Source organism: Gopherus flavomarginatus, chromosome 10 (genome assembly GCF_025201925.1).
Source record: "Gopherus flavomarginatus isolate rGopFla2 chromosome 10, rGopFla2.mat.asm, whole genome shotgun sequence".
In the NCBI taxonomy this organism is placed as follows: Eukaryota; Metazoa; Chordata; order Testudines; family Testudinidae; genus Gopherus; species Gopherus flavomarginatus.
The window spans coordinates 64,592,098-64,618,301 of record NC_066626.1 but is presented as its reverse complement, the minus strand read 5'-3'; the positions used below and the strand labels follow the sequence as shown (position 1 = coordinate 64,618,301).

The following is a 26,204-nucleotide window of genomic DNA, read 5'->3' as shown; positions in this document are numbered from 1 at the left end:
CTGTGCATTTAGTAAATCAGTTGCCCTAAGCTGAGCTCAGTTGAACCCATTAATTAGCTATGACAGGGAAGCTATGAGGATATTTCTACATTTACATGATCAGCTTTTAATGTAAGGAATAAAAAAATCAAGACATCTGAAAACATTTTCAAAGAGCATCTAATTATAGAATCATTATATTTTCCTTTGTACTGTTTCAGTTTGGAAATTAAACAGAATTACAACAGGCAGCTATGAGATCCAGTAAAAGTCTTGTGCTACGTTTATCTCTGCCACTGCTCAATAAACTCTTAATTTCCCTCATTTAATATCTCCTCAAAGAGAATCACTGATTAATTTTAGAATTGCCTTTGAGGAAGCAAAAATCAGTTACATCTGTGGGCTGCGTAAAACGGTGATTTGTTAATGACTACGTTTACTACAAAAGCTATAATGTATTAAACAGTACACAGGCCGCTAACATAACACACATCACAGGAACGCTTGCAGTAAAATGATTCTTTACAAATTCTAATCTAAACACACTGTACTGTTTCAACAGATTGAACCTTATTTGCCCTATGAGTTTACATGTGAGGGGATGCTACAAAGGATGAATGCATTCATTGAAAAGCAGGTATGACCTTTCAATGTTGATGAAATAAGCCTCTCTTAAGTGCAGTCTTTCTATTTTAAAGAGTGCCTTAATATTAAAACTGCTTGTTCTTGGAATTGCTTTTTTAAAAGTTTGGATGGACCCTCATGGGTGCAAAGGTCCAACACTGCAAATCAGGTCTCAGGGCTTGTGGCTTAGCTCATAGGTCTTCTAGCAGCTATTCTACTGCTATGATGGTGTGGTGTACGACAAAAAGAACCACATCGGTGTGGTCTAGCAGCTAGCAAAGGGTACTGGTTGTCAGGACTAGATTTGGGCAAAATTTTTCAGACAAATAGTTTATTCAACAAAAAATGCAGTTTCAGTCAAACCAAAACTATTCATGACTTTGCCAGGAATATTTTCAGTCATTCTTAAAACAGCTGGAGGAGGAAAGAGATAGGGGAAGTGCTGCTGATGCTCCCCCTTATAAACTTTAGTCCAGTGGTTAGGGCACTCACCGGGGATGTGGGAGACTCAAGTTCAGGTCTTCACTATGGCACACACCTGACAGAAACTTTTCCAATTCACCAAAAACTCTGAAAAAATTCAGATTTGGTTCAATCCAAACCTAATTCCACCCCCTAGCCCCTCTGGAACTGCCCCCAAACTGAAGAATCAGTGTTCATCCAGCTCTAGTCAGAGCTACTGGGTTCTGTTCCTGGTTTGGCACTGACCTTGGAAAACTCACTCAAGGTTGTGACTCAACATATCCCTCTTCCAAATGGATAAAATAATACTTTTTCTATGTTGCAAGGATGTTGCAATGTTTGTAAAAAACTCAGAGATCCTAAGAGGAAAGGTCACATAGAGGTGAGAAATATTGATACTATCATCATCACAGGCAAAGCAATCTTTCATGTAAAAGTAGCTCCCTTTAAGAGCCCATTTGGTTTTATTTCTATATTTTAAAAGTCTTTGCATCATGGAATACTGCATAAATATTCTGATACTGTTTGTGGAGACAGTGCATGGGTATCATTCCTCCTCAAAGGCTTGGCACAGTTGTAATTACATTTAGTCTTAACTTCTGGGTGAATTCAGTGTGTTGGTTTTAGCTATAAATCCTTAAATAGTTTGGGACCTGGTTGCCTGAGAGAGATAACTCACTCCCCATGAAATACTGTCACAGGTGAGATTAGAAGAAGGACTTGAGCTGGAGCTCCCTCAATATAAACAAGAGGGAGCTACTGGCAGGGCTTTGTGAGGGGACTTGAATTTTGGAACCTGCTCATCCCCTTGGTCACCAGTGCCCAGACTGAACTTTCCAGTCATACTACGAAGCCCAGCAAACCTCCCTTCCGCCCTTCCCATTTCTTCGGGCTGTTAAGGTGGGTGTGGCCTGAGAGAGAGGTTTACAGGCTGTCCTTTCATTTGTTATGTTTTTTTTATTTTGCAGCATAGCTCCCCAATGGACTGTAATTGTATTTTTAAAACTGGAAGTGCAAAAGAATAAATTAACTAGTACATAGCTATTTCTGATTTACTGCCAATAAACACTTCATTGTCTTTGTTGCTGTTTTGATTAAAATGTCTGTGCTGCGTGTGATTCTCCTGGATGAGTTGACTATGATGGACAGTAGTTTTCATTAATACAGAAAAATATAGCTCATTATTCAATAGATATTCAAAGTGATATCTGAGTGATGAGTATATGTAGGATCTTCAGGGCAGGGACCTAGAGCCTAGCACAATGGTCCCCTGGCATCTACCAGGCACTACAGTGATACAAACAATACATATTAATTCAATTAATTGTGTTTGGGTCTGACTGCTGGAAAGTGTTGCTGTTACTGCTACCAGGATGATAAAATATTACTGTTATTTATGAATTTGTTCAACATTGGCAGGGTGCCTGGTGCATTGTACAAGGCAAAAAATAAACACAATCCCTACACCAAGGAAATTACAGCGTGAAAGAGAAAAAGATAAGATACATATTTGTTGGAACCCCTAGAGGATGGTAATAGCTTAGAACACCTGTTAAAATAACCTCAGTTATGTTCTTAAAGGTTTGGAGCTTTATCAGTAAGGTGTCAAATAATCACAGTTAACCAAATGTATTAACCCATGAGTGTTAGTCAAAGATCAGTTATCACAGTTAGAGCAGCAAAGAATCCTGTGGCACCTTGTAGACTAACAGACGTTTTGTAGCATGAGCTTTCGTGGGTGAATACCCACTTCTTCAGATGCATGTGGTGGAAATATCCAGGGGCAGGTATATATATGCTAGCAAGCAAGCTAGAGATAACGAGGTCAGTTCAATCAGGGAGGATGAGGCCCTGTTCTAGTAGTTGAAGTGTGAAAACCAAGAGAGGAGAAACTGGTTCTGTAGTTGGCAAGCCATTCACAGTCTTTGTTCAATCCTGAGCTGATGGTGTCAAATTTGCAGATGAACTGAAGCTCAGCAGTTTCTCTTTGAAGTCTGGTCCTGACGTTTTTTTGCTGCAGGATGGCCACCTTAAGGTCTGCTATAGTGTGGCCAGGGAGGTTGAAGTGCTCTCCTACAGGTTTTTGTATATTGCCATTCCTAATGTCTGATTTGTGTCCATTTATCCTTTTCCGTAGAGACTGTCCAGTTTGGCCGATGTACATAGCAGAGGGACATTGCTGGCATATGATGGCGTATATTACATTGGTGGATGTGCAAGTGAATGAACCAGTGATGGTGTGGCTGATCTGGTTAGGTCCTGTGATGGTGTCGCTGGTGTAGATATGTGGGCAGAGTTGGCATCGAGGTTTGTTGCATGGATTGGTTCCTGAGCTAGAGTTATTATGGTGCGGTGTGCAGTTACTAGTGAGAATATGTTTTAGGTTGGCAGGTTGTCTGTGGGCAAGGACTGGCCTGCCACCCAAGGCCTGTGAAAGTGTGGGATCATTGTCCAGGATGGGTTGTAGATCCTTAATGATGCGTTGGAGGGGTTTTAGCTGGGGGTTGTATGTGATGGCCAGTGGAGTCCTGTTGGTTTCTTTCTTGGGTTTGTCTTGCAGTAGGAGGCTTCTGGGTACACGTCTGGCTCTGTAGAATTTGGTATTGGAGAGTTGTCTGGCGGCCTCCTTTTGGTAGTCAGACCTGTTCATGATGACAACGGCACCTCCTTTATCAGCCTCTTTGATGATAATGTCAGGGTGGTTTCTGAGGCTGTGGATGGCATTGCGTTCTGCACAACTTAGGTTGTGAGGCAAGCGATGTTGTTGTTCCACGATTTCTGCCTGTGCACGCCGGCGGAAGCATTCAATGTATAGGTCCAGACTGTCATTTTGACCCTCAGGAGGAGTCCATGTGGAGTTGTTCTTCTTGTGCTGTTGGTGGGAGGGCACCTGTGTATCAGTGCACTGTTCAGTGTTGTCCTGGAAGTATTCTTTGAGTCGGAGACGGCGAAAGTAGGCTTCCAGATCGCCACAGAACTGTATCATGTTGGTGGGGGTGGCAGGGCAGAAAGAGAGTCCCCGAGATAGGACAGACTTTTCTTCTGGGCTGAGTGTGTAGTTGGATAGATTGACGACATTGCTGGGTGGGTTAGGGGTACCACGGTTGTGGCCCCATGTGGCAGGTAGGAGTTTAGACAGCTTACGGTCCTTTTTCCTTTGTAGAGAGGTGAAGTGAGTAATGTAGATCTCCTGTCTTATTCTAGTGAAGTCCGTTTGTATAGAAGTTTGGTTATTAATGAGAGTCTCCAGGTTGGAGAGCTCTTTTTTGATGTTTTCCTGTTTGCTGTATAGGATGCTGATCAGGTGGTTCCTCAGTTTTTTTGATAGAGTATGGCATAATCTCTCGCTGTGGTCTGTGTAGTATGTACATTGGTGGATGTGCAGGTGAATGAACCTGATGACATCTTCATCATCTGGACCCATGGGAAGGAGACTCTGGAAAAATTCCACCATGATTTCAACAGCTTCCACCCCACCATCAACCTCAGCCTGGACCAATCTACACGGGAGGTCCACTTTCTTGACACCACGGTGCAAATAAGTGATGGTCACATTAACACCACCCTATATCGAAAACCTACCGACCGCTATGCCTATCTTCATGCCTCCAGCTTCCATCCCGGACACATCACACGATCCATTGTCTACAGCCAAGCACTGAGGTACAACCGCATCTGCCCTAACCCCTCAGACAGAGACCAACACCTACAAAATCTCCACCAAGCATTCTCAAAACTACAATACCCGCACGAGGAAATAAGGAAACAGATCAACAGAGCCAGACGTGTACCCAGAAGCCTCCTCCTGCAAGACAAACCCAAGAAAGAAACCAACACGACTCCACTGGCCATCACATACAGCCCCCAGCTAAAACCCCTCCAACGCTTCATTAAGGATCTACAACCCATCCTGGACAATGATCCCACACTTTCACAGGCCTTGGGTGGCAGGCCAGTCCTTGCCCACAGACAACCTGCCAACCTAAAACATATTCTCACCAGTAACTGCACACCGCACCATAATAACTCTAGCTCAGGAACCAATCCATGCAACAAACCTCGATGCCAACTCTGCCCACATATCTACACCAGCGACACCATCACAGGACCTAACCAGATCAGCCACACCATCACTGGTTCATTCACTTGCACATCCACCAATGTAATATACGCCATCATATGCCAGCAATGCCCCTCTGCTATGTACATCGGCCAAACTGGACAGTCTCTACGGAAAAGGATAAATGGACACAAATCAGACATTAGGAATGGCAATATACAAAAACCTGTAGGAGAGCACTTCAACCTCCCTGGCCACACTATAGCAGACCTTAAGGTGGCCATCCTGCAGCAAAAAAACTTCAGGACCAGACTTCAAAGAGAAACTGCTGAGCTTCAGTTCATCTGCAAATTTGACACCATCAGCTCAGGATTGAACAAAGACTGTGAATGGCTTGCCAACTACAGAACCAGTTTCTCCTCTCTTGGTTTTCACACTTCAGCTACTAGAACAGGGCCTCATCCTCCCTGATTGAACTGACCTCGTTATTTCTAGCTTGCTTGCTAGCATATATATACCTGCCCCTGGATATTTCCACCACATGCATCTGAAGAAGTGGGTATTCACCCACGAAAGCTCATGCTACAAAACGTCTGTTAATCTATAAGGTGCCACAGGATTCTTTGCTGCTTTTACAGATTCAGACTAACACGGCTACCCCTCTGATACTTATCACAGTTAGAACAGTAAGAGTTAAATACTTTACCACTTCATCGATCAGTAGCATGGACTGCTCCAGACATAGAGAGTATATGTATTTTAGCCTGTTACTATGAGCACAAACTCCCCAAAATCAGCTTGCATCATTCTTACTCTAATATTTCCACTCCCATCCAATCTGCATCACTATCCGAGATTACTGGACATTTGTACTGAGTTTTTAGCAATGATTACATCAGTTTCTTCTTATTTTCACAAACCCTAGCAAAATATTACTTTATCTCTGTGTACCAGTAACAAAAGCTTACACTCAGTTCTTAATTTATTGTGGTATAGGGGTTGCTGGGAAAAGTGGTTCACTTCAGCATATACACCTCTACTTCGATATAACACTGTCCTTAGGAGCCAAAAAATCTTACCGTGTTATAGGTGAAACCATGTTATATTGAACTTGCTTTGATCCACCGGAGTGCGCAACCCTGCCCCCATGGAGCACTGCTTTACCACGTTATATTCAAATTCGTGTTATATCGGGTGGCATTATATCGAGGTAGCAGTGTATATGGATTCTCTTAAAATAAATAATAATGGCCAAATAATTTTGATAGCAGTTGGTATTGCTGATGTTGCTTATTATTCATGGGCCTTGCAGAAAAAGAGGGATTTATGGATAATTTAAATGAAGATGGGTGCCACACTGTGGCACAGGGAGAGTTGTTCCAGCCATATGATATGTTAAGGAAGAAAGCATGAAGACAAGAGTGGAAGATGGAAACAAAGAAGCTTTAATGCTCAAAGGGTGTGTCTACACAGCAAAGAAAAACCCTCATCAGGCCCATGCCAGCTGAGCTGGGCTCAGGCTCTGGTGCTGTTTCATTGCTGCACAGATATCTGGGCTTGGACTGGAACCTGGGTTCTAGGACCCTGCAGGGTGGGAGGGTCCGCTGGCACAGGCTAGCCACAAGTTTTTCTTTCCTGTGTAGACATACCCAAAGAGAGCAAGGTGGGAGGGATTGGGATGGTAGGCAGGGCTGTGAGGCATCTCAGTAGGTGAGGATATGAGTTTTAAAATATTGATTTGGTGAGTGAGAGAGAAATTGGAGGGATCCAAAGAGGGAAAGTGATGAGATTCAAGTGGCAGATAAATTGTTAAACATAAACGGCAGAAAGTGGCATGACCTACAGGGAAGATCTTCCTGTAGCTAGAAAACTCTTCTCTTTGCTTTAATTAATTTTTGATGTGGATATTCCAAAGTGTTAGGTTTAGTTCTATAGATCTTCATCTTTGGTTGATGCAGTGTGTATCTCTAACTAAAATCTCTCTTATACCACTCTTCATCTTTAATTATTTTCTGACCTGGATTTCCCTCTTCCCCCTAATTAGTGTTTAATTGTATATTTGTAAAATGAAGTGAGTAAGCATGGGGACCAAAGGACAGATAGTAGAGCAATGTCTTTCTAAAAGCATGGTGACTCCATTAAAGCTAAATTAATGTTAACCAGTCATAATTTAAAATTAAATTATGGGATACCAAAATGAGCTTGTAAATTACTCAAAAGACTTTTTTTAAAATATAAAATTGCTTGCTCTCATGGTTACAAAATGAACTAAACCACTGAATGAGAAAGTCAGTGGCAGCCATTAATAATAACTTATTAATTTAATACTAAACGAGTAGCTTTTGTTGCAGAGAAATGATTACTGTATATTGGGGTTTTGCATATAAGAAGTCACCATAGTAATCTTAGCTAATAGGCTCCATTATACCTGTGAAGCTTTCTTTTCAATTTGTGTCAAAATCATTTTTGCTCATAGTGACTTTGTCACATTTTGTGTGTAGAGCATTTAGACTAGCCACTTGTGTGGACCATTTTGCTTCAGTTAATTAAAAAAAAAAAAAAAAAGTTATGAAATCCCCAAAGCAACTATATGAAGAACCATGTTTATCTGAAATCCTGGTTATCTGAATGATTCTCATGTCCATAAAATGTTTTCGGTTATCAAGGCTGAATTGTAGGCTGCTAAACCTATGCTACATTCCGTTGATAAAGTGCATCAAAACATTTAGGATATTAAACATGTTTCTCTGTTTTGAGTTGCTGGGGTTAGCTAAGCAGATAACTGGTTAGGAATGCTTTACATAGACCAATATAACTACACTATTTTCATTACAACTGTTCATCCAGGACCTGATCCTGAGAAGCACTAGCAGCTCCTGCTCTCTCTGACTTCAGTGGGAGTAGCCAGGTACTCATTCACTTTCAAGGTTAAGCCCCCAGTTCCAATAGTATCTGTCTAATGAGATGTCTTATCTTTCATAGTTACAACATTCAAAGTGGTATTATTGCACCTTTATCAGAAAATAACACAATGCTAACGTATTGTTGTATTCACAGAACAGTAGAATATATCCTTTAAGATTCCACACTAATAGACTGAAGTTCCTATGAGTATCAAATTTAACAATGAAAAGGGGGGGGGGGGATCAGAAAACACAATACAGAGAAATGAATCGTGAAAGATATTAAAAGCAGACTGTTTCCATTTTAAGAAGAAATTGAGCAATATGAATGGGGCAATTCTATGACTTATGGCAATAGTTTGTCATTTCAAAACATTATGGAGTTTTGATATTTTCCGCATAGACAAGTGGATTGCGTTGGTTCCTGGGATTTGCAACAAGATACACAGCCTTTCATCACCAATTTTCTGTTGCAGATCAGGCTAATGGTGACTGAATGCTGTTACCTTTGATGGCTGTTCCTGATGCTTTTGTTAAAGCACAGTTCAGTTCCTAGTGAACAGGTGTTTAAATCAAATGTAGTGATATTTTTTGTATAACTAATCAACACCTTGACTGTCTGTTTCAGCAAAGTAGTGAAGGATCAAATGAATGGGTCTTGAGTTACCCAAGGTTGTCACCTGACATAAGCATTGAAATTAGATTTTAAAAAATCATTTATAGGCATATATATTGGTTTTAAAAAGTTATTTTAAACTAATACTTCACTGGTGTGTGATGTTGAATGTGTCTGCTTCAGATTTTTATTTTCATGTATTGGTCCAGGTATTTCATTTACTCTTCTTTGTCCTGTAGCATATTCTCAGGTATCTCACCTTTCAAATGCAGATCTTGCTACTCTCAAACATGCTTTTGCTACCTCAGCACCCAGACTATTGCTTTGTGCTCTACATAGGGCTACATATTAAGTCAGTTCAGAACTTCTACAGAAGGTGGCTGCCCAGTTATAAACTTATACAAAACCTGTGGCACCTGTGCTCTGGGATCTGCCCTGCTTACCTGTGGTTTTCCCAGATAAATTTAAAGATGTTAGTTTTTACCTAGAGTCTAAATGGCCTGGCACCAATCCACCTGAGAGGCCACCTCTCTCCCTCCAGGATGCACTGCTGTAGTTGTGACTAGCAGAGTTGCCGATATTGGATCCCACCTCGAGGTAACAGAAAAGGGGGCTGACCCTGCAATTACACTAATTGTTGCTGTAGCAGGTGGTTACCCGCTCCTGTCCTGTCGGGTTTAAAAAGCGGCCTGGCAGGGCTTGAAAGCTGCAGCTCTAAAAGCTGGCTAACTGGGGAAGCGGCCGCAGCTGGGCCACACCCCAATCAGGCCACAGCTGGCCCCTATAAAAGGCTGTGAGCCAGGAGCCCAGTCACTCTCCCTCTCCCTCTCCCTCAAGGAGGGCCTGGCTGCAGGGAGCTAGACAAAGTACCTAGAGTAGAGCAGGGCTGGGGAAAGGCAGAGGAGCTGCGGGAGTTCCTGCCTGGAATGTCCCAGGCTGCAGCCTAGCATAAGGCCAAGAGTTACTGGGGGTTGCAGGGGGCAGCCCAGGGGTAGGCAAAGGCAGCAGGTCCAAACCCCTTTGCTGATGATGAGTGGTGTATACTGCAGTCTGCCCCAGGGAACGGGGGCTAGATGGAGACTGGGCAGTAGCCAATACTGAGGCAAAGTGGGGATAGTGGGGTGGGGGTTCCCCTGGGAGGTGGAGACCCAGATTGGTGGCAGAACCTCAGTTAAAAGGGCACCGGGGTCCAGGGAGGGACACGGGGGCCAGAAGACAGGTGGATCATCGGCCTGCAGAGGGCACTCCTGGCTGGCAGTGAGCTAATTCCCGAGGACAACCAGCAGGAGGCAGCGCAGGGGTGAGTCCGCTCGTCTACATTGCCATGAGATATCACTGAAGGCAAGAGGGAATCAAAAATGGATTAGATATGTATGGATAAAGAGAACATCTATAATCATATTAAGTCTCATGTTTACAAATGAGACACACAAACCATCCTGCTTCAGGGCATAAGCCAGCCACTAACTTAGAGATAGGAAGAAATTTCTCCTTGGAGGAAGAGCAGCACTTTTTGCACTTCCTTCTGAAGCATCTGGTACTGGCTAGTGTCAGATTATTGTTAGGAGATCCATTGTGATAATTCCTCTTATTAAAACGCATAATCTATCAGCGGTATACAGGTAAGATGGTCTTGCTGCCAAAAAAAAGTTTTCTAGGCTTTTAATTACCACTGCTATTTTCTTAACCATAGAGAAGTTTATTCAAAGACTGTTTGTGTAATACTGTACACTTTGTCACTGCAGGATTTCTGTCACGGGCAAGTGATGTGGCCCCCATTAAGTGCACTGCAGGTAAAAATTACTGAACCCGGAAAATCATGTAAACAAGTTTGTCAGGAAAACCAGCTCATCTGTGAGCCATCCTTCTTCCAGCACCTTAACAAAGACAAGGATCTGCTGAAGTAAGTATTGAGTATGGAAATATAGTTGGGCACTTTATATAAAGTACATTCTACGAGGTTGGGGGGGGAGGAAATAGTGCTAATGCATCTGTAATGGTGAGTGGTCAAGTTCTCAACTTCTGAAAAGCAGAATTAAAATTGAAAAGCTAAATCTTAAATTTGCGACTTTGTGCATATACTGCCTTAAAATAGTCTCTTATAATATAAATGTTAATTAACAGCAACATAAATTCTAATGTAAATACAGTATGTTAAAATGCAAAGTTTAAGTCTTACAACAGTTCTAACCATTTGAAGAAATCTTAGTGTTTCTTCTTTGAGTGCTAGTCCCTGTTTGTAGTCCATTCTGGGTACACATGTGTTTCATGCACCTGGATCCAGAGTATTCTCACAAGCAGATTCCATTGGTCCACACACATGCCCCAATCTCCTCATGCTCCGTACCGAGGCTAAAAGGAACAGGGTGAATCGATAACCTCTTACTGATGTATGGCCTGCATCAGAACTTTCAGTGTCTGGAGCATCTCCTCTACTCACTTGATCTTCAATCTGTAAATCTTTGAAAGCTTTTTCTTAGTAAATAATTTTCTTGTAAATAATTTTAAAGAGATTTTTTGATAACTTTTAGTCTCTCTAGGGTAGTTAGCTCGGTTACCCCGGATCGTAGGACAGCTGTGTCCCCTTAATTCTCCAGTCTGGTGTGCACTATATCCATTTTGCTAGGTGAGCTGACACTCTGCCCACTCACCCCAGCCTCTAGCATGCTAGTCACCTGCAGGCATATACAAGAGTGCTATGTCCAGCCACTCTTGAATTATATATGGGGCAACACCCATGTATACCTAATCCCAGTCTTGCACCCCAGAAATGTACAGTCTTGTACTGCTCAGTTACGTACTGAGCAATATAAACTCATAAAGTCCATCCTTTTAACAAAGAAAATAATCCAATAAACAATAATAACGGGCTGATTTGTTAATCACTTTTTGCCTGCGGGCTGCCTGTCTCCCTCCCTCCAATTGTTTCCACATTTTCACCTACAAATGATTGTCTTCCTGCCTCCTCCTCCTTTGCCATAGATCAGGGTGGCTCTTTTACTGTTAAAGTGTGGCTCCTCCCTCCACCTCCATTCTCCACCTACCAGACTGAGGCAGGGAGATCTCTGGGCTTCTGCCCTGTGGCAGGATAGTGCTCCTGGCTCTGGAACTTCTGAATGTTATTGTATGCGGCTCAGAGGGTCAGTAAGTTTGGCCACCTCTGCCATAGAGTCTGCCCAGCTGAATCCCTCTCTCTCTGTTCTTCCCCGTTCCCCTCCCTGGCTCCTCTTTCATCCTCAAGTTTTTGTGACCTCTTCCCCAGCTGGTGGAATGTTGAGTGAGAAATGAGTCAGCCCTCCTTCAGTGATTCACTGGTCAGTGCAGCGTATGGTGGAGGGGGCACCTGCTGTGCTGTATTGCAGCAAAGAGGCAGCTGCTGTGATAGCTCTGCCCCACACTCAGCAATATACTCACAACAGGAAGCTCAGCATTTAGGAGAGAGTCTCTGTCCTGCCTGCTGCCTTTGCACAGTGCCCTTAAATGTTAGGATGTTTGCACTACAGTTAAACCCCTGGGCTGGAGTTGCCACAGTTGCCAGTGTTAAATTCCATAATACAAGAGCTGATTTGAGGCAACTGTTCATGCAGTTGTAAACAAAAATGTTTATAAAGCTATATTTATCTTCATATATTTTTTCATATTGCTCTCTCAGACTCCAGTTAATTCTGAAACATCCATGTTCATTGGCAATTAACAATTAGCATTTCTGCAGACTCTTTCTAAGTACTGTCCTAAATATGTAGGCTCCAAAACCCTTTTGCATTAGATAAGTTAGGTTCAATTAAGAATGCTTACCCCTTCTGTATTAGGGAAACCAGCATTACTTTCAGGTATCTGCGTGTGTGTGTGTGTGTGTGTAAAATGATCACTTTACAATGTCAATCAAATGTGTTAAGAAATTGCAGTGCCACAGATGACTAATAGGAAGGTTTGCTAGTCCTATTTCCTACTGATTTTACCACAAACATGCCTTTTATGTATTCAAGAAATGTTGAAGCTATGCAGCTTCAACTGGAAACTGAAAAGAGCCACACAGATGTAAAACTTTTTTTATCCTGTTGACAGGCTGTCTTGTTTCCATCTCTTATGGTTTGTTTTTGGTTTGAACACTGGCCTGCTAAATCCAGGGTTGTAAATTCAATCCTTGAGGGGGCCATTTAGGGATCTGGGCCAAAAATCTGTCTGGGGATTGGTCCTGCTTTGAGCAGAGGGTTGGACTAGATGACCTCCTGAGGTCCCTTCCAACCCTGACATTCTATGAATTCTGTGGGGAAAAAAAAAAATACTAAAGTGCCTAGACCAAACAGTGAAGAGAATCATTTTTTATTGAATTCTGAAAATTAGCTGTCTTTCCTGAATGACTAAAAATAAACACTGAATGTGCTCTTTGTTTAAATAGTTAACATTTATTCATAGTGGTATCTAACCTATCACGGTTATTTCTTGGCCTCAGCGTAGGAAAACACCAACAGTTACTCAGTGGTGTTTGAGTGACCAACTGACTTTTCAGTGGTAACCGCCCTACTTCAGCTTTGCAGCCAGAAAATGGGTGACTTGTCATTTTTCTGTATTTTATGCACACACACCGGAATGCTGCTAAATGAATATGATCCAAGCCTTTTTCTGTTTCATACATTAAGTGCCAATCAGTATGACATGATGTCAGACAGTTCAAACTCCTCTCCCCCATCCCCCCAACATGATAAAATATAGTGGGAAAGGCCCTCTATAGAGAAGTGACCCCGTACCAGGAATTTCTGGTCACATTGATTGGAATGAGGCCAACATCTGAATTATGTATTGCCAAAAACAAAACGAAAAAAGCACTTGTGTTAATGCTTGTGATGCTTTTATGGACTAAGTAAGATGACAGTGGTTGGCTCAGGATATTGGTAATAAGACACACAGGTTTTTATTTCTGGATCACTAGTCTGACAGACTTTATGGAGAGAGAATCCTAATTGCAGTTCTTCTGTACAGTTAATTCTGCAGAATGGCCCTATTACTGTATTTATCCAGCTGTAATTGGTCTGTATTGTGCTTAAATGAGGAAAAATTGCTCCCTTACAAATCCTTGTCTGCATGGAAGATGCAATATAAAGCTAATACATCTTTAATGTAAGCAAAATGTGTACCCAATGGAGAAGTCAGATGATAAATTAGAAGAATAGTTTTTTTACATTTCTAGATTAAACCAGAATCAGAGCAGAGATGGGATTATGTTACAGGAAATAACTGTGCATGCTGACTAGCATTTGATGTCTGCAATTGCTCGTTCTGAATAATTGTTCACTGAAAATATTGCACCTTTTTGGTCCAAACTTCATTAAGAGTTGAGATACTCAGCAGACAAAATTTGCCCATCTTGGGTCATAGTATTTTATACTATAAATCGCAAAGATTTAAGAGCATTTCATAGGTAATATAGTCTCAGTATAAGGAGGTACAGTAATGATGGACCATGTACCAAGACTGCAGCAAATGAGACAAATGGATTCTATACTGAGAATAAGGCCATGTCTACATCTAAAATTTTGCAGCGCTGGTTATTAAAGCTGTATTAGTACAGCTGTATAGGGCCAGCGCTGCAGAGTGGCCACACTTACAGCAACCAGCTCTGCAAGTGGTGTTAGATGTGGCCACACTGCAGCGCTGTTGGGCGGCTTCAAGGGAGGTTCGGGGAACGCGAGAGCAAACCGCGGCGAAGCTGGTCTCCTTTCCCGGTTTGCTCTCTCGTTCCCCGAGCCCCCGAACAAGCAGGTCTCCTTCCCTGCGGTTTGCAGGGTGGTTCCGGGAACGCGAGAGCAAACCGGGAAAGGAGACCAGCTTCGCCGCGGTTTGCTCTCGCGTTCCCCGAACCCCGAGCAAGCAGGTCTCCTTCCCTGCGGTTTGCTGGGTGGTTCCGGGAACGCGAGAGCAAACCGGGAAAGGAGACCAGCTTCGCCGCGGTTTGCTCTCGCGTTCCCCGAACCCCGAGCAAGCAGGTCTCCTTCCCTGCGGTTTGCTGGGTGGTTCCGGGAACGCGAGAGCAAACTGGGAAAGGAGACCAGCTTCGCCGCGGTTTGCTCTCGCGTTCCCGGAACCACCCAGCAAACCGCAGGGAAGGAGACCTGCTTGCTCGGGGTTCGGGGAACGCGAGAGCAAACCGCGGCGAAGCTGGTCTCCTTTCCCGGTTTGCTCTCGCGTTCCCGGAACCACCCAGCAAACCGCAGGGAAGGAGACCTGCTTGCTCGGGGTTCGGGGAACGCGAGAGCAAACCGGGGAAGGAGACCAGCTTGATTACCAGAGGCTTCCTCAGGTATGCTGGGATACCTGCTTATTCCACGGAGGTCAAGAAAAGCGCTGGTAAGTGTCTATATTTGATTACCAGCGCTGGATCACCAGCGCTGGATCCTCTACACCCGAGACAAAACGGGAGTACGGCCAGCGCTGCAAACAGGGAGTTGCAGCGCTGGTGGTGCCCTGCAGATGTGTACACCTCCTAAGTTGCAGCGCTGTAACTCCCTCACCAGCGCTGCAACTTTCTGATGTAGACAAGCCCTCAGATGGAGAGTGAGAAATGGAGAACTAGAGAGGCAGTCAAAGAAACTCTCTAGGAGGAATGTTAGACTGAATATCTTCCAATTCATACCACAAGATCAAAAATTTTGTTTGAAAATTTTTTGTTGCATTGTGATTTTCCCTCATTCTTGACTGTTTCCCAGTTTAACACCCGTACATTCTGCTACATGTACTGTTTACAAAAAGTTCTAAAGACTTCATGAAACAAACCAATCTCAGCTTCTCCTATCCCTGCACAATTCAGTGCAATAAAAAGGTAGGGAGGCACATCACAAAATCAGTCCCATTTCTACAGGACTCTGAGGCTGGTCAGTTTAACATAGTTTGCAACTTCTTTATTGTTTTTTAATACTTAACATTTCCAGCTTAACTTTCTGTAGGAAAAGAGCCAGACTCCTAATGGGATGAAAGCATTTTATGTTGCTGCTTAGCATCATAAATCTTGATCAATTTCCAGCACCAATAGGCAGAATAGGGGTTGCTATTATTGGAAACTTGGAAAGTAAAATGACTAATATTCTGTTTATGCCCATTGGCCGTTTCTATAAACCAGCAGTTACTATATGATCTATATTAGCCTATTTTTGTTTGGCTGAGTGTTTACTTGGAAACTGTGTAATGTAATATCATGGTATGATTTAATTACTCCTCAAGTTCATGTTTTTTTGAGCTTTTTATAGTACAGCTGTAGTCTTGGGGGTGAAAATTATTTACCTGAATTGCTATAAATGAATGATGGGAATGTGACTTAGACAAGTGTGTCTTGCTTTATAGATATAACGTGGAATGCCAAACTCTTGAATCTGCAAATGATATCGTGGTCCCATCTTTTGATGAAAGCAGGAAACACTGCATTTTTCAGGGCGATCTTTTGCTGTTCAGCTGTGCAGGATCCCATCCAAACCACAAACGAATCTGCCCCTGCAGAGACTACAATAAGGGACAGGTTGCACTTTGTAAAGATTGTCTATAGCAGCAGCAGCAGCACCTTGCTTTAGTTTGCGGACAAACAAAGTGGTTTTGAGAGAACTACTTATACTTCCTGCACTTTTGTCCAGTTGTCTTGCTGCAGGCCGAGCAAATGCTGCCAAGCGGAATTCTCTGAGAAGAGGGATTCATAACGAACATCGAAATAATTTTTATTTTTTTTTCTAAGTGAACACTTGCAGTGCAGCTCTTTGAAATCTTCCACCTACTCAAGGAGAAGAGAAATGATGTTCCATGCTTTGTAACAATTTGGAGATCATGGCGAAGAACAGTTTGTAGAAAATTCCCAGACCCATCAAACTTTTTGTTGTTTTTTGGAAGAAACAAAGTGTTTTCTATTTTTTTAACAAGTTAAAACATCCCATCATCATCAGCTAAGAATATGAACATCATTCCAGTACAAAATTGGGGAAAAAATGCACTGGGGGGGGGGAGATGACTACATTTATTATTGAGGCACTATTTTGGGTGCTGCTGCAGCTTGAATGGCTATAAAATGGTGCATTTCACAAGAACTTGGTAACACAAATAACAGTACATAGCTGCCTGCTCCCAGTCCTTTTTTAAATCCTCACGTACTACAAGGTACCGTCTGCATCACAACTACTGTACCGGAGCACTCTAAACAGGAAGCTCTGGGAATGTGAGGATCAGTGGCTGCCAGAGTGTGACACATCCTGTTGTTGCTTGAGTACTGATTATGATTGTGGCATACTCTGGTGTGGAACAGCCATGGAAGCATACGACCATTTTAAAATGGACTTGTTGTCGTCAGTTTACCGGATCTGTTTAGAGAGTGATCCTTGGCATTTGCCCATGCTTCTGTTGTCTGCCTATTCAACGTACTGTGTGAAGCAAAAAGTATTCCGCATCATTTGAGCAATATTATTTGATCCTCCGTTTGCTATACCTTACAGTAGTTAAAGCATTACTGCAAGATGGAGAAAGGATCAAAACTAACTATAAATTATTGTATCATAGGAATGTAAACAGTCTTCATAACAAGCTCTGTTTTTAAAGAGGAAGATATTTTAAAGAGCAATTATGAGAGAAGGAAAACTTCTTAAGAAAAATATTGTTGATCGCTTTTCTGGATTCTTTCTTTTTTTTAAATAGGCGGGCCAGTGATGCATTTAAAAACTACAGTTAATTACCAAGAGTTTGAATTGAAATTCAGTCTTGTTTAGAACAGTGAACTAAATCTTTTTAAATAGTAACATATCTTTTTTTTTTTTTATAAAGAGTAAATTTCTATTTTGTTGCAGCACAAGCTGACATGTTTGAAAGCACTGTTCGTGGCTGGGAAAAGTTATGTTAAATTAGAGGGAAATAAATTGCTTAGTCTGCAGTAGGATTGAAAAAGACCATAGTTGCAGGTTTAAAACTTGGGTATTTCCCTGTTATAACTGAAAAACCTCAATTTGATTTTTTTTTCTCCCCTTTCTTTGTGAAGATTTAATAAGCACTACCTAGTCTCTCCATTAGTGAAAGTATAGGCACTTTAAAATTTTTCTCTAGAATATATCAGGTTCACTGATTTTTTATACTCATCATTCATTATCTGTGTGAGAGTACTGAAGTCTCTCATGACCTACCAAAGACCAAATAAGGGAAACATGACTGAAACTGTCGAATTATCCAGGGAAGTTAACAGAGAAGTAAAAGTTCAGTTTCCAACTTGAGTGTAATTTCAAGTATGTTTAAATTCCCTAATTCAACACTCCTATTTCATTGTTACACAATGTAACAAGTACTGCAGACTAGATAGAAATTGGTGTCTAAATGATAGAGTATCCAGAAAGTATATATGGCAGGTGCCTGTGCAGCAGTGTTTATCAATAATAACTGGGATGTAATGATAGTAAAGCTTCTGTAATTGCAATAATTCTACAAAAATGGAACATAACTGGTTACTTATAGGCATAGTTTTGTATGAAAAGAAATTGAGCAGTTGTTGGGAGTGTCGCAGGCATTCCCTCAGTCAGCATGGATGCTGTTTGCATTGGCTTTTAATATCCAGGGAACTCTGATTCTTGGCTTTTTTTAGGATTGGAATCTGAGGTGCCTCAACATTTTATTTTAGGTGTTCTCCATATTCCTGTACATATGATACAAGTACAGCCAGAAGAATTCCAGGCTTTAAAGAAAATATGCGCACCAATTTGGGCCTTATATCTGGCATTAACTTATTGGTTACAACAGAATCTGCCTTTTTGTGATGCAACCTGAGTTTTGGTAATCAGAAATATAATAAGTTAGATGGAACATCACATCATACATTGGCAATAAAGACTTGTGTGTACGTGCTTAAATAATCCAAAGCACCATTGCCTACTGTAATATAACAATTAGAAAACATTTGCTGTTTAAAAAAAAAAAGGCGCTAAGCTGTAAATACACTCTTGTTTCTTACCATTGTATGGAACACATTGCATAATACAATTTGTTTTGCCTCTAAAAATTGAGGATAGAGGATTTCTGCTAGTTTGTTGATACTGCCATCCCTGATGCACTGTATTGTTCAGTAATATAGTGCTGTCAGTGCAGTCTTAACCACAGCAGGGGGAGCTATGGTCTCTGTAGTATTTGTTTATTACTGAGCTACTGAATTTTGTTACCGTATATTGGAGAAAGGGAGGAGGAGGAGAGAGAACCATTAAGCTCCTTCTAGCAGCAGAAATAAATGATTTTTTTTGGTGGGAGGAAGGGGGGATAATCAGTAGGGCTACATCCTACTCCCACAGAGAATTTTGGGAATTTTGCTGTTCCCTTCAAAAGTCCTGCCCAATATAAGACATTTTCCAAGGACTTTGTTTTGTTGTTGTTGTGTCTAAACCTTGAAGATGCTGAGCTCTCTCTTCAAAAGGAAAAGTACTCTTATAATGTGCAGCTTCAGTTTTATTTTCTGAAAGAGAGAAGCATGTTAGATCATGGGAGATAACTTTCTGCATATGGATATTCTTTGTTTTCAAATTCTGCTTTGCTTGCCTAGAAGACTTATTGGATAGAAAAAAACTGAAGTTGCTATCAACATTTAGTTTTGTTTTTTTTTCCTGTGGTAATAGTCTTTAAATGTATAAGCACGTGGGTTCTTGTACAACGGAACACTCCATTTTGCAAGTAAGCACTCAGGCAGATGCATAGGGTATTACTTTAGAAATTACGAATCATTCACTAAAATTGTTGAACTAGATTGTTGCCCATTTTTTCTAAAATGTGGACACAATCTTCTGTCATAAACTCCACAATTAAGCTGTCTTTCCCCTCTTACTTAAATAATGTATTGTCCACATACTGCACTTGAATGATGGCTTTGTGGAAGAATGATTGGTTATAAGATGAGATTGCATTAATGTATGTATTTTACTTTATTACTGAAACTCGCACTTCCTTTTTCAGACTTCAGGTTTTTGCAAGAATTAATTTTGGATACACTGACCTGTAATTGATGGAAATCAGGTGTGTCAAAACTGAAGTATAACAATCATATTATAAGCTCATAAACATATCCGTCATAAATCAAAAAATTCTTTTGTTTTAAACTTTTGTATTTTTGGTATGTGACCTGATTTTTGAAAAATCTTATTCCTATGAGATTAGAAAACTTGAGAAAATAATTTACATAATTTATTAAAGTTAACATAAAAGGCTTTCCTTTGAAAGGTAAAGTTGGTAAATATACACTGTTTAAAAATGCCAATAAAAACCTCATTTATTTCATATATGCAAGTTGATTTGCACATGTATAACTAGATAAGCTTTTTGCATATTTGGCTTAGTTTTCTTTGTGGTTGTGTGTCTTTTGTTTCTTTGTAATTTATTAGTTACAATTGTATGTTTTGCTTAATGTCAGATTAAGTTACTTCTGCAAATATTTAATGTTTATGTGCCTTTATTTTTGGATGGATGTTTGGAATGTGGGTACTGTGTGAACAAGTATAATGGAACGCTGATTTTAGGGTTTTAAAAAGGCCTTGTTGCTATATAAATACTAAGTGTGACTTCTAAAATGTTTTTTTAAATAGCTGAGAAAAGTTGTCTAGAAATATGAAGAAAAAGACATAACTGGTTCTTTGCAAAGAATCGCCATTGTAAATGTAATATCCTTTGTTGAATATATGTGGTCTGATGAGAAGATAGTGCATTGGAATGCAATATTTAAATATAGCTCTGTTGTTTAATGACCTTGGAGCTTAATAGATCCACTATGCCCCACAAGAAGACAGTGAAGAGCTGGAAGTAGCTATTAAAATTGTCAAACGTGAGTTTAAAGAAATGGGAGAGACACATTAAAGATTGTGAAGTACTCAGATATTTCAGTAGTGGGGATATATAAGACAGACGTGAGTCTGGGTGCCTGAAAATGTTTTATTCATTTGCTGGCACTACTAACCAGAATACAATTGTTTGTTTTTCATGAGTATCTGACTTTATGCAATTAAAGTCCATAATTGAGAGGGAACTCAGGGTACTCAGCACCTGGCAGGCTCTTGGCAAATTAGAAATGTTTCTTTCCTGCAGGAAAAGGAGATTTTGAATAGCTTATGATCAAATTTGAGTGTAGCAAGATCTAGTGGACTAACCTTGGAAACGGGGGCCAGGAACTCCTAGGTTCCAATTGCAGCTCCATCACTGATTTCTGCATCATTTTGTAAGTCATTTATTGCCTGATTTTTTTTTTTTTTTTCCTCAGAGGTACTTAGCCCCCACAGCTTCCATTGACTTCAAATGGAAAATGGGGTCATTAACCTGTGTTTCTTTTCCCTCTGTACAATACAGCTTCTAATACCTATTGTGCTTGCATACCTCAGCCTGGTGGTGTGAGGATTTTAGCTTGTACTCCACTTTGAAAATGCACAATACAGTGCAACATAACTGCTGGTGTGCTCTGCCCCTTTATATGGCTCACTTACCCAAGTTACATAGATGATTTGGAAGCTTAGGGTTGCGTTTTTAATATATATGAATCCAAATTGCTTTCTCAAGTATGTCTGGCTCACAGTGCATTTAGGGCCAGATTCTGTTCCCATCAATGTCAGTGGTGGAATGGACTTGAAAGGAGGCTGGATCAGATTCTGGTAGCGTTTGCATCCACCACCTCCATTCTGTTTTCTTCAAATTAAGAAAGCAGCTACTCCCGTTAATAAACAGGAGGCACAGTTTGATGAATGGGATTAACAGTTTGATTCAAATGGGATAAAGGTTTCACATTTTAACTTACTTTTATCAATGATAGGCTCTCTTGTGCATCTATCAGTTATAAATGGTTCTGAATTGTTCACTGCTGTGATGTATCTTTCTGCCATGATGCCTCGTTTATTTAAAAGTGTATATAATTTAATATTTTAAATAGGTTGAAGTTTTGTTTCAATATCCATTCACCGGGGGGGTGTTTCAGTTTCTAAAGAAAAACGCAGATGACAGATTCCTATTATGACAATCTTCAGTGGGAAGTGAGTGATTAGTTGTTGCTGTAGCTCTGATTTTATTCAGATGTACTCGTTTTGTTGGCATGGTCACAAATATTGGCCTGGCTTTGTGATATTTGGACCACAGCCACTTCACTTTTATCTCTTCATTAGCAGAGCTACATCCACTTCTAGGTCTCCTTTGTCCCACTGTCTTCAGGGCGGATCCAATCAATGAGATTTTCAATTGGCATCAGTCTGCTTGGAACAAGAACAGGGAAGGCTTAGGAGGCCTCTAAATAAATATATTGCTGTTGCTGTAAATCCAACCTTTCAATATATTGCTTTAAAATCTATTATTGAAACAAATCTTTTCCTTCATATTTTTAAACTGCTTTATAGAAAAAATGTTTTTTCAATTTGTTTGAAACTTTTCAGTATAATGCTATCTAAGAGAATAAGAACGTGTCCACAAGATCAGCAAACTGATTCCTGATCACGAGTGCAGACTGTAGGAGATGTATAGCAAATGCAAATGGCTGAAGCTTGGCTGTCTCCCGTTGCATTATCAATCCTATCCTTGTTCACAGAGCTAAATGTTTGAACACAGTTCAGCTACCACAAACCTCTTATTTATACTTGTACATGGCTTAATTTTAATTTGTCCTCTTGTTAATACTCTTAAAACAACAGCAATACTATTTTGAGTCAGCAGACCCACTCTAACTCTTCAAGAACTCAACATTAATTTAACTAATGTAACATTGTCAAATAGTTAAGACCAAGTATTTGCTCTGCTTTATACCCTAATAAAATAAGAATAACCTTAATATTCCAAACACAGAACCTGTTTTAAAAATCCACTTACTATAAAATCTGTAATGGCCTTCCATCTGCTGTCTGCAGGAAAGATGAATACTAGCGGTGGTCTAGACTGACAGTGTGTCCAACAGCACTAACCTGGACTACCCATGTGAGTAAAGCTACTTATGTGTACAAGTTCTTTAGGATCATAAGGGTATATGTTGCGGCACTGCAATATGATGAACCCCTCCCTGTTCCTACTGAAGTTAATGGCAATGTGTCCATTGATTTCTGTGAGAGGAGACATTTGCTTCGCACTGGAAGTTCTAACCCTCTGGTGTCACCGTTAGAAAGCATGGAGCCAAATCCACTCCAACCCTCCCCTGGCCATGCATCAAGGGTTCAATGTTTCAAGGTGCTGGACACTGGCCCTGATCTAACAAAGCAATGGCTTAGCTTTAAGTAAGTGAATATCCTCATTGAGTCGATTGAGCCTACCCCATTTGCTTAAAGCTGAAGACGTTAAATGCTCTGCTAGATCAGGAGAGAACGTGCAGTACCTTGAGTGATCAAGCCTCGTAAGAGCACAAAACACACAGGGCCAAATTCATCCCTGCTGCCACTCTGTTAGCTTCAGTAGGGTTATACCAGGAATGAATTTGCTGCATTCATTAACAAATTTTTTGCTGTAATCATTGATGCTGGAGACCATAAAAGAAAGTAACCTCCTTGGTTTGTTCTCCCTAAGAAATACAGGGAGGAACAAGGAAATGCAGTATTTGCCAAGTGGAAAAGGAAATTACTAGGGTCAGAAATGTTACCTGGAAGATTCTGAAGCTATTCAAGAAAAGGTGGATGGGCGAGTAAAAAGATAAATTTAAATACTATCATTAAGTATTTTGAGTTTTGAAGGGCCTAATTCTGCTGTCTTTGTTCACAGAAAATTTTGAAGTCAATGGGAGATTTGCATGTACACAAGAACTTTAGGGTCAGGCTCACTTTATATGTTTTCATTTTTAACTATCTCTTGAAATTTAGTTCTTTGCTTTTCTGAATGGTTGTGTTCCACTATGTTAGGTTCAAGCGGTTTGATTCACATAGTACAAGTTGCAATGGCTGGTAACATTTTGTCAAATTATTGAAATTCACTAGGATGCGATTCTTTAAAAATATGTAAATGTCTGAATGTGTATTTTAATGGCATAGAACTACACTTTGATTTTGCTGTTGTAGAGAGAACTAAGGAGAACTTTATTTTTCAATAAACTTTTTCTTGTGTGATTTGGATTTGTGATTGTATATGTGCTTAAATGGGAATTCCACCAGCTGCGGGTTTTGCAAGGATCACAGCAATGTGATTTGCATTGCAACAGTTTGTGATATATCTGTCATGAAACTCTCTATTCAAAGATTAAACAACAGTAAACAATTCTGTCTAAATGGATCCTGGCAGATAAGACAGCGAGGGAACCAGTTATTTACATGAGATATTTCTTGAGGTGCGGGGGTATAAAATCTGGTATTTTTAATTTACCAAAATTTGGCAAAACAAGCTAAATATACAGATTGAAAAGATGAGATTTAATTTGAGGAAAGCACATCAGTAGCTGAATGTCCTCGGAGTCTTGAAGGATTTTTATTACACAAATGTGGCAGTGGAGTTGCTATGACTTCAAGAGACTAATATGGCAGGTATTCACAGGCACAATAAGCCAAGTAGCTCCAGAAGAAGGGCTATGATCTCTTGGGTCAAATGCTCCCTTATATTAAGGGGACTTCCTATGTATTTACATTTCAAACCTTAAAGAGCTTGTGAGTGTTCTACAAATTTGCTTTTGCAACAAGTGACCAAGCATGAAACCTTAGGCAACGTGCTCAGCTGGTTTAAACTAGCATATCTCCATTTGATCTCAATGTAGCTATATCAGTTAACACCAGATGAGGATCTAGCCCCTTCTGTCTAATTTCCTGCATCATATCATGAGATGCCACTAGTTGGCTGCTTATTGTATGTTTAAAGAGATTTGGAGTGTGAATTTACCACAGATGATAGATGTCAGATTGAGCACTCTGAAGACGGAAGTCCTCCATCCAGAAACTGGTACAGCACCGTATCTCTACAGCACAAACTTCTTACACTACCCTGTCAATGTACCTCATCTGTTACCCTTCTGCTGAGGGGTTAGTTCACCCTCCACTTCCTTTCACTTCTTGGTGTCCCAGCTGAGGTCAACAACAAGTTTTCCAATTGGGGTCAATTTCCGTGATGGCTTCTGGGGGGTGCAGATGTTTGTCCTTGGGGACTGGAATGGGACTGCCAACTCTATTTTTTCTTAGCTCTTGTTGCATGGTCAAGGGCCTGTGCAACTTAGCCTATCCCTTCTCTGCTCTCTTTTTCGCTAGCCGTATTTTGTTCCCTTTGCTCTGCCTGCCAAAGCTGCACACTTGACCTCATGCTTTGCTTCCCTCTTTCACTCTTGTTCTCAGGCCACTTTCCAGGAGGCCACAAGTACCTTCAAATCTGATCTGCCAGGCCTCCACTTATACTCTATCAAAGAGTTTACAGTGTAAGGCAAAATCCAAGAGCATGCAGTGGGGGAGACAGAGAATAACTTTAAGTAGATTGTAGATGTGAGTATGCAGGATGGTATGTTATCTGAATGGGTAGACCTTAAAGAAGAGAGGTTTTGAGGAGGGATTTAATGTACTTTGGGGAGGCTGGGTGAGGTGCTTTCTAGATCTCTCTCTTGCTGTTTGTCCCTATACATCTGGTGTGGACAATACGATTCTCTTTGGGATTGCTAACCTTTTTGGTAGTGCTAAAATGGGATAGTAAAATCCACTTACAAATACAATGAAGACCAACTCTTTTTTGTCAATATTATGTTTACTATTGTAAAAATGCCCACGTGTATGATCAGTACTAATAAATTATAAACAACTGTAATTTGCTGCTTTTCAAGTAATATAAAAAAGAAATCTCTCATTTTTATTGCTATTAAGTTTTTCTTTTGAACTTTGATTTTTGTGTGTGTACAAGAAATGTAACTGGAAATCGTAGTAGTACAGAAATAAAAGTCAAATATGGATTCTTCTTCATGATGGTCCCTTGATGTATTCAAAATGTGCGTGTGCATGCTCCAGAGCTGGAAGATTTTAAACAGCAGTGTCCACTGACCCACGTGATCCTCTTATGTTGCCAAGTGTTCCAGGAGAGGTTTTAAGAGGCCATGTGGGACAATGCACCCTCAGTTCCTTATCGCATAGTCAGAGTCAAAATGATCTCTTCACGTGCTTGTAGTTTCTGTGAAAGCAACTGTCCCTATATAGTTCTTATTTTCATTTTAGTCCTGTAAATAAAGTAATTAATTAGTGTACCTACTTGACCCATACAGGGCCTCACCACACCAACTTGGAGGATTATGCCCCGCATTCTGGGCTTTAAAAACCACACCTCATGCCCTTATTCATTCTCCATGAGCGACAAGCACACTCGTCATATACTTGGGACCCAAAGTACCAACAGTACCTGGTCTCGTGGCACCAGTGGCTCATGTGGGACTCTTATCACCAGCCGTACCCGTTGGTGACCTAACACCATCCCACCCAAGCCCCTCCACTGGGCCTGATTGACTGGGACCTGGACGAGGATCCAGAGCTCGACCTGGTACCACCGATCCTGGTGGCAGCTGCCTCCTCTCCAGACAAGGCCCTGATCCCCCTGACCCTCTCACCTCCTGACAATCACCATCAGTACCAGGAGTTGCTGCAGAGGGTGAAACCTCGACCTAGGCATTCCC

At 40.9% G+C, this 26,204-nt stretch overlaps 1 protein-coding gene across 5 annotated transcripts in view; it reads left to right on the top strand.

The window, feature by feature from the left end:
- Window positions 1-23,691, top strand: part of MGAT5 (alpha-1,6-mannosylglycoprotein 6-beta-N-acetylglucosaminyltransferase) — a 257,920-nt gene extending 234,229 nt beyond the window's left edge. The window contains exons 15-19 of one of the 5 annotated variants that reach the window (XR_007768282.1): window positions 542-616; window positions 10,390-10,547; window positions 15,980-19,651; window positions 22,507-22,573; window positions 23,153-23,691. Coding sequence is in view for 1 of the 5 variants with exons in the window: in XM_050916018.1 (XP_050771975.1) it covers window positions 542-616; window positions 10,390-10,547; window positions 15,980-16,178 (432 nt within the window). In the remaining 4 variants the exon portion in view is untranslated. Of the gene's footprint in view, window positions 1-541; window positions 617-10,389; window positions 10,548-15,979 lie in introns of all 5 variants that reach the window. The other 4 variants (XR_007768280.1, XR_007768281.1, XR_007768279.1 and 1 more) reach the window with 4 other exon arrangements.
- The last annotated feature ends 2,513 nt before the right edge of the window (window positions 23,692-26,204 follow it).